The sequence below is a fragment of the Leopardus geoffroyi genome, chromosome D3 (genome assembly GCF_018350155.1).
Source record: "Leopardus geoffroyi isolate Oge1 chromosome D3, O.geoffroyi_Oge1_pat1.0, whole genome shotgun sequence".
Taxonomy (NCBI): Eukaryota; Metazoa; Chordata; class Mammalia; order Carnivora; family Felidae; genus Leopardus; species Leopardus geoffroyi.
In genome coordinates this window covers 66,226,037-66,238,193 of record NC_059339.1, presented here as the reverse complement: position 1 = coordinate 66,238,193, position 12,157 = coordinate 66,226,037, and the positions used below count along the sequence as shown (strand labels likewise).

The following is a 12,157-nucleotide window of genomic DNA, read 5'->3' as shown; positions in this document are numbered from 1 at the left end:
GCCTCTAAAAGGCAGATTCGCGTCCGGAGGTGAACACGAGGGGCGGTACTTCCGGGTCAGGTGGACCGGCTGCCTTGACCTTCCTTGCCGCTCAGCCATTTTGTCGCAGTCAGTCCGGAGGCTGCGGCTGCAGAGGAACCACCCTAAATAGAGCTACAAAGATGCTGTCCGTGCGCGTCGCCGCGGCCGTGGTCCGCGCCCTGCCTAGGCGGGCCGGGCTGGTGAGTGCGGGCAACCGGCGGGAGGGAGGTGGCCCAGCAGGTGGCTGGTGGTGTGCTGACTCGAGAGCTCTTTCTGCAAGGAGGGTGAGGGGCTGGCGGGCGCCGCCATCTTGCACTGTTGGCTGCTCGGGCTGGGCAGGGAGGAGGCACAAGGGCCTGTTGCTAGCCATCCGTGCGGGACGGTGCAGAGCGGTGCAGGGGAGGTGCTGACCTCGGTGCTGTCCAGAGATAGGGTCTCGGGGAGGGTTCCCGACTTCAGCTGAGTACTGCCCGAGAGGGGCCTTGGGTGAAGGTCAGTGTTGGAGCTCTAGCTCCGATGCCTGCTCTGAAACGGCGAGGCTTGTCTCCGCTGATTCTTCGGGACTGTGCCACTGAAGGTCAGAGCACTGTTGCTATGTCTCGTTGAAGCGGTTTAAGGAATCCTGACATTGTATGAAGGTCAGCGGGCCCCAGCATTTCACCTCTGCCCGGAGGTCGGTCCAGGGGAAAGCAATAAATGAAGGTGCCTTTCTGAATACTTCAATAGGCGATCTCTTAGTGCTGAATATTGAAACAGCGAAACACAGCGCAAATGTGCATTTCATGTGGCAGATACCGTGACAGCAGTGATAGCAGCGAATCCTAAATTGCCTCAGGTAGAAAGACTGCTTTGTGTTGTGGTACTTTGACATGTTTTAAGATTTCGTCCTTGAGGAATCGTTAGACAGTGATTGAGAGCTCAAGTAAGATAGAACATAGGTTAGAAAATGCCTGTGAAGGTCAATGCTCTCCCTTCATTACTTATCGCCCTTGAAGTTAAGGCTTACGTTTACTTATTTTTTCCATGTTAAACATAATCTCAGCTTCAAAGGTGAAATAAACATATTTTGTTGTCATAATGGAACTGGTATCAAAGAGCATTTTTAACGGATTTCATCTGGTCCTAGAGAAAGTAGTAGATTTAGAATTGCCAGTGACCAAAATTAGGGCATTACAACTTAAAGGAGAAGGAGGGGGTCCAGATTGCTATAGGCTTTGTCAAAGGCAGGAAAAAAAGAGTAGACAGCCATACTTAGTTTCTAATCAAACTCTAACATTTACAACTCAATTTTTGTTTGTTTGTTGGTTTTTTTTAAGTAAAATAGGATATGTTATTGATATTTGCCCCTTTTGCAAAGCAATTTATCTTACTGAGAATTTTCACAATTCAACTGAAATATATCTAAAGATGAAATAATAGCAACTGGTGCCTTTAAAGGAAAAGATAATTTAGTAACTGTTGCTTTTAAAAACAGGCCATTACTATTTTTTTAAAAGTAGGCTCCATGCCCAATTTGGGACTTGAATTCACGACCCTGAGATTAAGAATCACGTGCTCAACCGAGTCAGCCAGATGCCCCTAGACTGCATGACTGCATTTTTAAAATTTGCTTTTTATAGAGTACTTATAGCATTGCCAGGAGCTGCATAATAGATTTTCTCATATATCAAAAGCTACTTTGTTATATGATTAATAGTCTTCCAATTTTAAGCAAAATATTTTGATATAATTAATATTTTCACTGATAACGTGATCAGAGTAAGCCAACATTTGTTTAAGCTTGCCAGTTTTATAAAAGCTTTTTTTTTTTAATCATATTTTTAAAAATGTTTATGTGCTAGGTCTCCAAAAATGCTTTGGGATCATCCTTCATTGCTGCAAGGAACCTCCATGCCTCTAACACACGTCTCCAGAAGACTGGTAAGTCAGTATTTCTAAGTGTACATACCCCACAGTTAGCCTCGTCAATAAGTGAAAAAATAAGTTACATAGGTAACATACCTATTGGGGTTTTTTATTTTCATCTGTTAATTTTTTCTTTCAAATTTAGTTACCACAAATCCCAGATTCTTAGCCCATAATGTGCCATTTAGCCCTGTCTTGGTAGGTTTTCTTGTTCTAGTGAAATATTTTATCATGTTACTAGCTCTTTTCTTTTTTTTGTTTTCTTTTTTCATTTATTTAAAAAAATATTTTAGAGCATGTGTAGGAGTAGAGGAGAGGGGCAGAGAGAGAGAGAATCTTAAGCAGGCCCCATACTCAGTGCGGAGCCTGCTGCCGTGCTCAGTCCCACGGCCCTGAGATCATGACTTCAGCTGAAAACAAGAGTCCCAATGCTCAACTGACTGAGCCACCCAGGCACCCCTACAACTTTTTTTTTCTCTGATACAATATCCCTTGGGTGGAAACAAAGTACACATATCAGGTGCTGGGCATCCTTTCTGAACTATGAAAGATTTCTTTTTCTTCTCCAAAAAAAAATTAGAAAAAAGTAAGCAGTTTTTACCTTTGTTTTTTGACGGTGATAGCTGCTAATCTATATATGGCAATCTATAAATTTACACATTGCAAATAGGATAGAGAAGTAGGGAGGTGAGCATAGGAAGATGCTGTAGGTTAGGGAATTCCTTTGGAGATGTGATTGGAGCTTTTGAACTAAAAAGTAAGTGAATCCATAGGGGCACCTGGGTGGCTCAGTAGGTTAAACATTTGACTTTGGCTCAGGTCATGATCTCACAGTTCGTGAGTTCAACCACATGTTGGGCTCTGTGCTGACAGCTCAGAGCCTGGAGCCTGCTTCGGATTCTGTGTTTCCCTCTCTCTGCCTCTCTCCAGCTTGCTCGCTCGCTCTCTCAAAAATAAATAAACATTTAAAAAAAAAAAAAGTGAATCTGTAAATCTCCCACATGCTAAGATGAAGAATAGTATTTGCATGTTTTTAAAAAGAAAGATATTTATACTTTGTTAACAGTTGCTTTTAAAAAATAGATTGTATTTTTAAACTTCCTATAGAGTTTAGCCAAAAAGTCTGGTTTCAACATAGATACAGAATCTTAATCACTTGGATTTGTTTTTGTAGTAATGGTAGGTACTAAGCTTTTTCGAATAGAGCCAAGTATATTATATTACATCTTAAGAGTAATTTGGTTATTGTGATTACAAAACTATAGTTTTTACATTGTTGAGGAAGTGGGTTTTAAAATCTTGAGACCAGGCTATTTTTGCAATGGAATTTTCCTCTCAATAGGCACTGCCGAAGTGTCCTCTATCCTTGAAGAACGCATTCTTGGAGCTGATACCTCTGTTGACCTTGAGGAGACCGGGCGTGTCCTAAGCATTGGTGATGGTATTGCCCGTGTACATGGGCTGAGAAATGTTCAGGCAGAAGAAATGGTGGAGTTTTCTTCAGGTTTAAAGGTAAATTATAAAATGAGATTTTGGTGGTTTAGGATTGGTCTCTGAGTTATTCATTAGTAATTCAGAGATTGCGCTAGTGGTTTTTTGTTTAACTTTAAATCTCAACTTGTTCACTGTTTTAGTGATTATCATAGGTTGTGAAAAGAATAAACTTAAGGGTTTTAGTTACCAAAGTTTTTACTGTAAGGATTGATGTATATATCAGTTGTAGCCACTAGTGCTAAAATATATAATTGAGTAAACGTTCATCTGGATTCTAAGAATGGTATACTCTTTGCAGCCATTAACATCATCTTATACAAAAGCATTAGATAACTTTAAATTCATTTCTGGTGGAAAGTGGAAAATCATTGAGTTTGTATTTCTAGTAAGGGTAGATGTATTATTGTTGAGGTAGGCTAGTGTAATTATCAGAAGCTCTCTGATAGAAATCTACTTTCCATTAGGTTGAACCTAGTTGTTTTCTGAGGAAAGCAGAGTGTGATATGGGTGGACCAGGGGGAGTAGGATTACCCACACATGGGAGAAGACAGTCTTGGTCCTCTGGGTAGAGTCCAGTATGGAAAAAGAGCCTTGATGTGGAAGAATAATTACAAAGCCAAAAGTTTTATCCAGGGTGTTAGACTTTGGCTAAAAATGTAATCTCCCATATCTTCAGTGTATGTGTATTACATAGTTTTGAAAGTTGAGGTGAAATTAATGAACTCTGAGTTTCTGTTTAGCTTTTAAGATCTAAGAGTTTAGTAATGCCTAACAGAACTTTCTGCAATGATGGAAATACTGTGTCTTTGCTGTAAATGTAGTAACTGTTACATATGTGAGGCTGTTGAGAGTGTAAAATGTGGAGTTTCTCACAGAGAGAGTAGGTGATGTACAGAGATGTGTTAGAGAGAAAAGTAAGTTTCTCTGACTTTGTAAGATGGTGTTAATTCAAATTTTAAATAGCCACATGTGATTAGTGACTGCTGTATTGAACATCTTAAGATTTAGATTAAAGATTTTGTACATCCAGTGGTATTCCATGATATTCCTCTGTATTTGTTCCAAGTACTTCTACAAAGCTTTCATTACTGACCAGGCTCTGTTCCTGGAATAACCTTTTTCCTTAGTAATGATCAGGGACCTAAAAATCTTACCATTTTGAAATAAGGTTATAATGAGGAGAGATGACCCATCATTGTTACATTATGGCATTTTGTTCTTGTTTGAGTAGCTTTTAATTTCACTGTCTACTAACCTGATGAGTTCTCAGTAGGTAATTCTTTAAATTGTTTATGGAACTTCTCACAGATAAAAAGATGGAAATTAATTGTGTCTTAAAATTTCGGGTTGATGATTTTATTTCATACTGATCACCCAGTTCAAAAGCCATAGACAAAAGAAATGCAGTGAAATAAGCTTAACCTGTTGAGGGTTTTTTTTTTTTGTTTTTGTTTTTGTTTTTTGTGTTTTTTTTTTTGCTTCTTTTAGTTCTTTGAGGATGTGATAAAGGAGCATGTTAGGCTTATCGTAATGCAGTTTTGACCAAAGAAGGGTGTTGGAAAAATACTTGGGTAAACCAGATCTAAAGGACAAGACTTTTCTTTTTTTTTTAACTAGGTATTTTCATAATATATAGTGTTAATGTATAGGGAACAAGTACTAAAGTTTTGTCTGTTTTGATTGTGTGTTTTGTGTAGGGTATGTCTCTGAACTTGGAACCTGACAATGTTGGTGTTGTCGTGTTTGGCAATGATAAACTGATTAAAGAAGGAGATATTGTGAAGAGAACAGGAGCCATTGTGGACGTTCCAGTTGGTGAGGAGCTGTTGGGCCGTGTCGTAGATGCCCTTGGTAATGCCATTGATGGAAAGGTACGTTTAACATTTATTAGATGTGATTGTAGCCTCTAACAGACATCAAAACTGATTGTTCTGGGGACACTTTTTTTGTTTACCAGGGTCCAATTGGTTCCAAGACCCGTAGGCGAGTTGGCCTGAAAGCCCCTGGGATCATTCCTCGAATTTCTGTGCGTGAGCCAATGCAGACTGGCATTAAAGCTGTGGATAGCTTGGTGCCAATTGGTCGTGGTCAGCGTGAGCTGATTATTGGTGACCGTCAGACTGGGTAAAGCTTGTTAAAAGTTCTAACTAAAATATGCTTCTGGAAAGATTACTTTTCAGGCTTGGAATGGTAAATGCTTTGGATATAATAGGGAGAATGGAATGCGATGAGCATTAGCAGTAGTACTTTTAAGTTGAGAAAACTTTTGAAGTATTTACTAAGATTCATGTTTACTTTCTCTTTTTAAAGCAAAACCTCAATTGCTATTGACACAATCATTAACCAGAAACGTTTCAACGATGGAACTGATGAAAAGAAGAAGCTATACTGTATCTACGTTGCTATTGGTCAGAAGAGGTCCACTGTTGCCCAGTTGGTGAAGAGACTTACAGATGCAGGTATTAAAGAACTTTAGTCCTGGGGCCAGTCCAACTGGCTGGCTCAGTTAGTTGGTAGAGCATGTGACTGTTGATCTCAGGGTTGTGAGTTTGAGCCCCACGTTGGAGGTAGAGTTTGCTTATAAGAAAAGAAGTTGTTCAATCTTATTGTTTGGTGGGGGTCCTATTGTTGCTAATCTTAGGATAGCTTTTACTGAATGAAGACTGGTTTTAATTACTCCCTAATGAATTGAAATTTCTCACGTAATTCAATAAGTAAAAACAAGTGAAAGTAGTGTAAAACAATGATACATCTTAAGGTTTTTGTCAGTTTCTTTAAAGTAGGTGCCATTTAGAAGTTCTGGCTAATCTGACTTTGATAGATGACTTAGTGAAGCACTTAATTCTTATTATAGTAGTCTCTAAAATCAAAACGTTAATAATCTTATAAAACTGAAAATTTATCTTCTTCCCAGATGCCATGAAGTACACCATCGTGGTTTCAGCTACTGCTTCTGATGCTGCTCCGCTTCAGTACCTGGCTCCTTATTCTGGCTGTTCTATGGGAGAGTATTTTCGGGATAATGGCAAACATGCTCTGATCATCTATGACGACTTATCCAAACAGGTCAGAGTATATATATTTTTAGAATCTGCGTGTTTGCACCACAATGGAAGGTGACAGATTTAGCTTTTAATAACTAAACTTCGTAACCCTTTTCTATACTCTAGGCTGTTGCTTATCGTCAGATGTCTCTGCTGCTCCGTCGACCCCCTGGTCGTGAGGCCTATCCTGGTGATGTGTTCTACCTACACTCTCGTCTGCTAGAAAGAGCAGCGAAAATGAACGATTCTTTTGGCGGTGGCTCCTTGACTGCTTTACCAGTCATAGAAACACAAGCTGGTGATGTGTCTGCTTACATTCCAACAAATGTCATTTCCATCACTGATGGACAGGTATTTTATGCTTAAATAAATTTAAAAGCTTTGGATGACTTCAAGGCATTGGTTGAGGCTGGTGTTTATGAACCGATCTGTTAAATGCCTTTTGCTTTTTATTGTGGACAATTTCAAATATATAGAAAAGTAAGGAGAAGGGTATAATGAACCCCACATCTCTCTCACCCATTTCAATTCGTGGTATAGTGGACCTCATTTTTGCTTCATTTATAGCCACTACTATTTTCCGTGTTAGGTAGTTTTGAAGCAAATCTCAGAGGTCCTATCACTTTATCTGCATATATTTTAATATAAATTCATAATCTGTTTTTTTTTTCATCTCACATCTTTTAATCTTACCAACAGAATATGTAGTTTGATATGGGCTGTGAAAGATTGGAGGGACTCTTTACTATGAGAAGAAGACAACATTCTTTTTTGGAGATGTTGGGTTTCAGTTTTTAAAAAAAAAAATTTTTTTTTTTAATGTTTTTATTTATTTTTGAGACAGAGACAGAGCATGAGCAGGGGAGGGGCAGAGAGAGAGGGAGGCACAGAATCCGAAGCAAGCTCCAGGCTCTGAGCTGTCAGCATAGAGCCCGACGCGGGGCTCAAACTCATTTACTGTGAGATCATGACCTGAGCCGAAGTCGGACGCTCAACTGACTGAGCCACCCGGGTGCCCCGGGTTTCAGTTTTTTGACTTAACTTTGAAAATACTGGATTTCTTTAAGCTCATTATCATGTGTATTCTCTGTATGATGTAGATCTTCTTGGAAACAGAATTGTTCTACAAAGGTATCCGCCCTGCCATTAACGTTGGTTTGTCTGTGTCGCGTGTCGGATCTGCTGCTCAAACCAGGGCCATGAAGCAGGTAATTTGCATCACTTTGTCAAGGAGATGGGGTGTCTTTAGTTTAAAATCACAATGTATTTGTTCTTTGTCAATGAAATTAAGTATTTTTGTATTTCATGACTTAACCATTTCTGTATTTCAGGTGGCAGGTACCATGAAGCTGGAATTGGCTCAGTATCGTGAGGTTGCTGCTTTTGCCCAGTTCGGTTCTGACCTTGACGCTGCCACGCAACAACTCTTGAGTCGTGGCGTGCGATTGACTGAGTTGCTGAAGCAAGGACAGTATTGTAAGTTGTTCTTTCATGTCATCAAGTTCCTACTGTGTGTTAGGGCCTGGGAATATCATACAGCTTCCTACGTAAGCTACAATACATACTGTTACCTTTCATTAAAGATGGAGTGTTTTGAATTTTTTTTTTTTAACGTTTATTTATTTTTGAGAAGAGGGAGACAGCATGAGTGGGGGAGGAGAGAGAAAGAGGGAGACACAGAATCTGAAACAGGCTCCAGGCTCTGAGCTGTCAGCACAGAGCCTGACGCGGGGCCCAAACTCATGGACCGTGAGATCATGACCTGAGCTGAAGTCAGATGCTTAACACTGAGCCACCCAGGTGCCCCAAGATGGAGTGTTTTGAATGTGATCGATGCCTATTATACTTGTATTGCAGGTATTGTCATTATTTGAAGGAAAACTTACTAAAATATACTTACTACTTTTGAGAGTTAAAATCTATCGGATCCCTTCCTCTGCCCCTTTCCGTGTTGGCTTTGAGAGAATGGAATTGGGCAGATTTAAAAGAATGTTAGTATGTGTTTACCTTGCTATAAAATGTCAGCAACTTATTTATGTCTCAAACAGTATAAATACTGCCAGATGATAAACCGTGCTTATGGAATATGCCCAAAGATAACACTTTAAGGCTTGCAAATATAAGGAAAAAAGCTTTTCCTGGGGACAGAAGTGGGAAAGAGTATTAATGTGGGGTTTCTCACAGAGAATGTGAGAGCAGGTGATATGGAGGAGACATGTTCATAATTGGAAGAAAAGGTAAGTTTCTCTGACTTTGTTAATATGGCATTTATTTATTTGAGCAACTCACTTGGCATTGTTTCGTTTGTTTTCAGCTCCCATGGCTATTGAAGAACAAGTGGCTGTTATTTATGCTGGTGTGAGAGGGTATCTTGATAAATTGGAGCCTAGCAAGATCACAAAGTTTGAGCATGCTTTCTTGGCTCATGTTATCAGCCAGCACCAGGCTCTGTTGGGCAACATCAGGTATGAACACAATCGGTAGCCTCTTTTTTATAATTTTTAAGATACAAAGTCTTGATAAAATTTTTTTGAATTTTGTAGTTAGTCATTGATTTTTGTTTAGGTCTGAACTGATGAACTGTTTTTCATTTCCGAATAGGACTGATGGAAAGATCTCAGAACAGTCAGATGCAAAGCTGAAAGAGATTGTGACAAATTTCTTGGCTGGATTTGAAGCTTAAACTCCCTGTGGATTCACATCAAATACCAGTTTGGTTTTGTCGTTGTTTATTCTAGTAATCAGTTCCATTTGTAAAAGGATTACTGTCATACTCCAGATGTACAGAAATTACGTTAAAAATAAAGGTTCCGTATTGCTTGGTGGTTTTCTGTAGTTTGAACGATTCTTTTAAAAGAACTGAAATTAATTAGAGGAATTGGTAAGCATGCTTTAGCTAATTTACTTGAATGTTATTCAAATTAGCAGGCCTAGATTATTCAAGACTGATCTCTTTGCAAGATTATAGAGTGCTTTGTGATTGATTAAAGAAGAATTCATAAACTAGGTAACTGGATATGTAGCAGAGTTCACATGTGGTAATGTTGAAGAGCCTCGCTGGCTTGTCTGCCAAGAAGACTGATCTATATAAAAATGTACTGTAGGCAAGAAAGAACAGGACAACTAAAATTCTCAAGGAAGTAAAACTGGTAAGTGAGGTCTGAAAGATTGGGACAAAGATTGAGAAAACATATTAATGAATAAGGAACATTTGTTAATATCTACTCATTGTTAATTTTCTTTAACATATCTTTTATAGGCAGTGGTTTATAATTATAACCAAGTTGGTCAGTTTTTATGGTATTTTTGGTCTTAAGAAATTTTTACCTTACAGTCTACAAAGATAATTATATATTTTACTAAGAGTTTTAAAGATTTACTTTTGTTATCTAAGAGCTTAGTCCACTTACTAGAGTTCTTCAGAGAAATACAGCAATTAGGATGTGTATAGAAAGATTGTAGGGGCTGGCAAGTTTGAAAGGGCAGGTGGATAGGGCTGGAGACTCCGGGAAGAGTTGTGTTTAGAAGCAGAATTCCTTCTTAGTGGACCTCAGGTTCTCTAAAGGCCTTCCAAATGGATGAGACCCATCCATGTTATGGAAAGTAAGCTTTTTTTTTTTTTTTTTTTTTTTTTAAAGTAATCTTTATTCAGAGTATTTCAGATGTTAATCATGTCTAAAAAATACTTCCACAGCAATTAGACTGGTTTGACCATAAACTAGATACCATAGCTTAGCCAGGTTGACACAGAAGATTGTCATTGTTGCACCTGGCTGGCTCAAGTTGGTAAAGCATGAGATCTCAGGGTTGTGAGTTCAGTCTCCACATTAGGTATAGAGCTTACTTAAATAAATTAAAACGGGTTCCTGGGTGGCTCAGTCGGTTAAGTGTCCAAATCTTGATTTTGGCTCCGGTCAAGATCTGATCTCATGGTGAGTTTGAGCCCTGCAACCAGGCTCTGTGCTGGCAGTAAGGAGACTGCTTGGGATTCTCTCTATCCTTGCTCTCTGCCCCTCCCCTGTGTTCTTTCTAAATAAATAATAAACATTTTAAAAAGGTAGGAATGCAAGCTGGTGCAGCCACTCTGGAAAACAGTGTGGAGGTTCCTCAAAAAACTAAAAATAGAGCTACCCTACAACCCAGCAATTGCACTACTAGGCATTTATCCAAGGGAGACAGGTGTGCTGTTTCGAAGGGGCACATGCACCCCCATGTTTATAGCAGCACTATCAACAAGAGCCAAAGTATGGAAAGAGCCCAAATGTCCACCGTTGGAGGAGTGGATAAAGATGTGTATACACACACACACACACACACACACACACACACACATATGTGTATACACACGTGTATACACATATATACATATACACATACACAATGGAGTATTACTTGGCAATCAAAAAGAATGAAATCTTGCCATTTGCAACTACGTGGATGGGACTGGAGGGAATTATAGGCTAAGTGAAATTAGTGAAAGACAAAAATCCTATGACTTCACTCATGAGGACTTTAAGAGACAAAACATGAACATAAGGGGAGGGAAACAAAAATAATATAAAAACTGAGGGGGACAAAACAGAAGAGACTCCTAAATATGAAGAACAAATAGGGTCACTGGAGGGGGTGTGGGAGGGTGATAGGCTAAATGGGTAAGGGGCATTAAGGAATCTACTGAAATCATTGTTGCACTATATGCTAACTAATTTGGATGTAAATTTAAAAAAATAAAAAATGAGGGCACCTAGTTGGCTCGGTTGATTTGAGCTTCCGACTCTTGATTTCGGCTTGGTTGTGATGCCAAGGTTGTGGGATTGATCCCCGCATCAGGCTCTGTGCTGAACATCGAGCCTGCTTGGGATTCTCTCTCAAAGTTAAAATTTTTTTTTGCATATTCATACCCAATTTTTAAGCTCCATTTATTAAATGAGCCCTCCATGTAACCTGCTGTGATACCGGTGTTGTGTTTAAGTTCCACCCATGCCTGGGTCTCTCTGGGCTCCTCATTTTTAAATTGTTAACAGGTATATAATTTAAAGAATCAAAAAGTCAAGACAGTTGTTTACGAGAAAAGGAAATCCCTTGTTTGCCTACCCCCAACCTCTACAAAGGCAACTGATTCCTTTTTTTTTTTTTTTTTTAATGTTTATTTTGAGAAAGAGTGCACGAGTCAGGGAGTGACGGAGAGAACCCCAAGCAGGCTCCATGCTGTCAGTGCAGAGTCTGATGTGGGGCTCAAACTCAGGAACCGGAAGATCATGACCTGGGCCGAAACAGTCGGGCACTTAACTGACAGCCACTCAGGTGCCTCCAAAGGCAACTAATTCCTATTCAGTTATTTTGTCAGCTCCGTATTGCAATGGTGCCACTTCCTGATTTGTACATTATGTGTGTAATCTGTTGATTTCACCCAACGGGTAAGAATTTTGCATGTGCACACAACTGCTATACTACACCACCATAAATCTATTTAACTATGATCATAATATGAACAGATGATGATTTGGGTTAAAGAGAAATGCTGCTCATAGGACTTTATGATCTGCTTAAGCCTGAAATGGTTTTTTGTTTTTGGTTTTTGCAGTGACGTGAACAATTTATTTTTTAAGTTTTGTTTTTTTAAATTTACATCCAAATTAGTTAGCATATAGTGCAACAATGATTTCAGGAGTAGATTTCTTAATGCCCCTTAC

At 39.2% G+C, this 12,157-nt stretch overlaps 1 protein-coding gene across 1 annotated transcript; it reads left to right on the top strand.

The window, feature by feature from the left end:
• The first annotated feature begins 49 nt into the window (after positions 1 to 49).
• On the top strand, positions 50 to 9,289 carry ATP5F1A (ATP synthase F1 subunit alpha). The gene is made up of 12 exons (XM_045459203.1): positions 50 to 221; positions 1,863 to 1,941; positions 3,269 to 3,438; positions 5,118 to 5,291; positions 5,378 to 5,544; positions 5,731 to 5,879; positions 6,335 to 6,486; positions 6,591 to 6,815; positions 7,565 to 7,672; positions 7,796 to 7,940; positions 8,779 to 8,929; positions 9,066 to 9,289. Exons 1-12 carry the CDS (start codon positions 162 to 164, stop codon positions 9,145 to 9,147), a joined length of 1,662 nt encoding a protein of 553 aa, XP_045315159.1. The 5' UTR covers positions 50 to 161; the 3' UTR covers positions 9,148 to 9,289.
• Positions 9,290 to 12,157: the final 2,868 nt, after the last annotated feature.

Bases quoted from the DNA above. Each gene is read 5' to 3' on its own strand.
- ATP5F1A (XM_045459203.1), top strand. From the start codon at position 162: ATGCTGTCCGTGCGCGTCGCCGCGGCCGTGGTCCGCGCCCTGCCTAGG. The intron at 222-1,862 runs GTGAGTGCGGGC...TTTATGTGCTAG, and splicing joins TGCCTAGGCGGGCCGGGCTG to GTCTCCAAAAATGCTTTGGG. The intron at 6,487-6,590 runs GTCAGAGTATAT...TCTATACTCTAG, and splicing joins ATGACGACTTATCCAAACAG to GCTGTTGCTTATCGTCAGAT.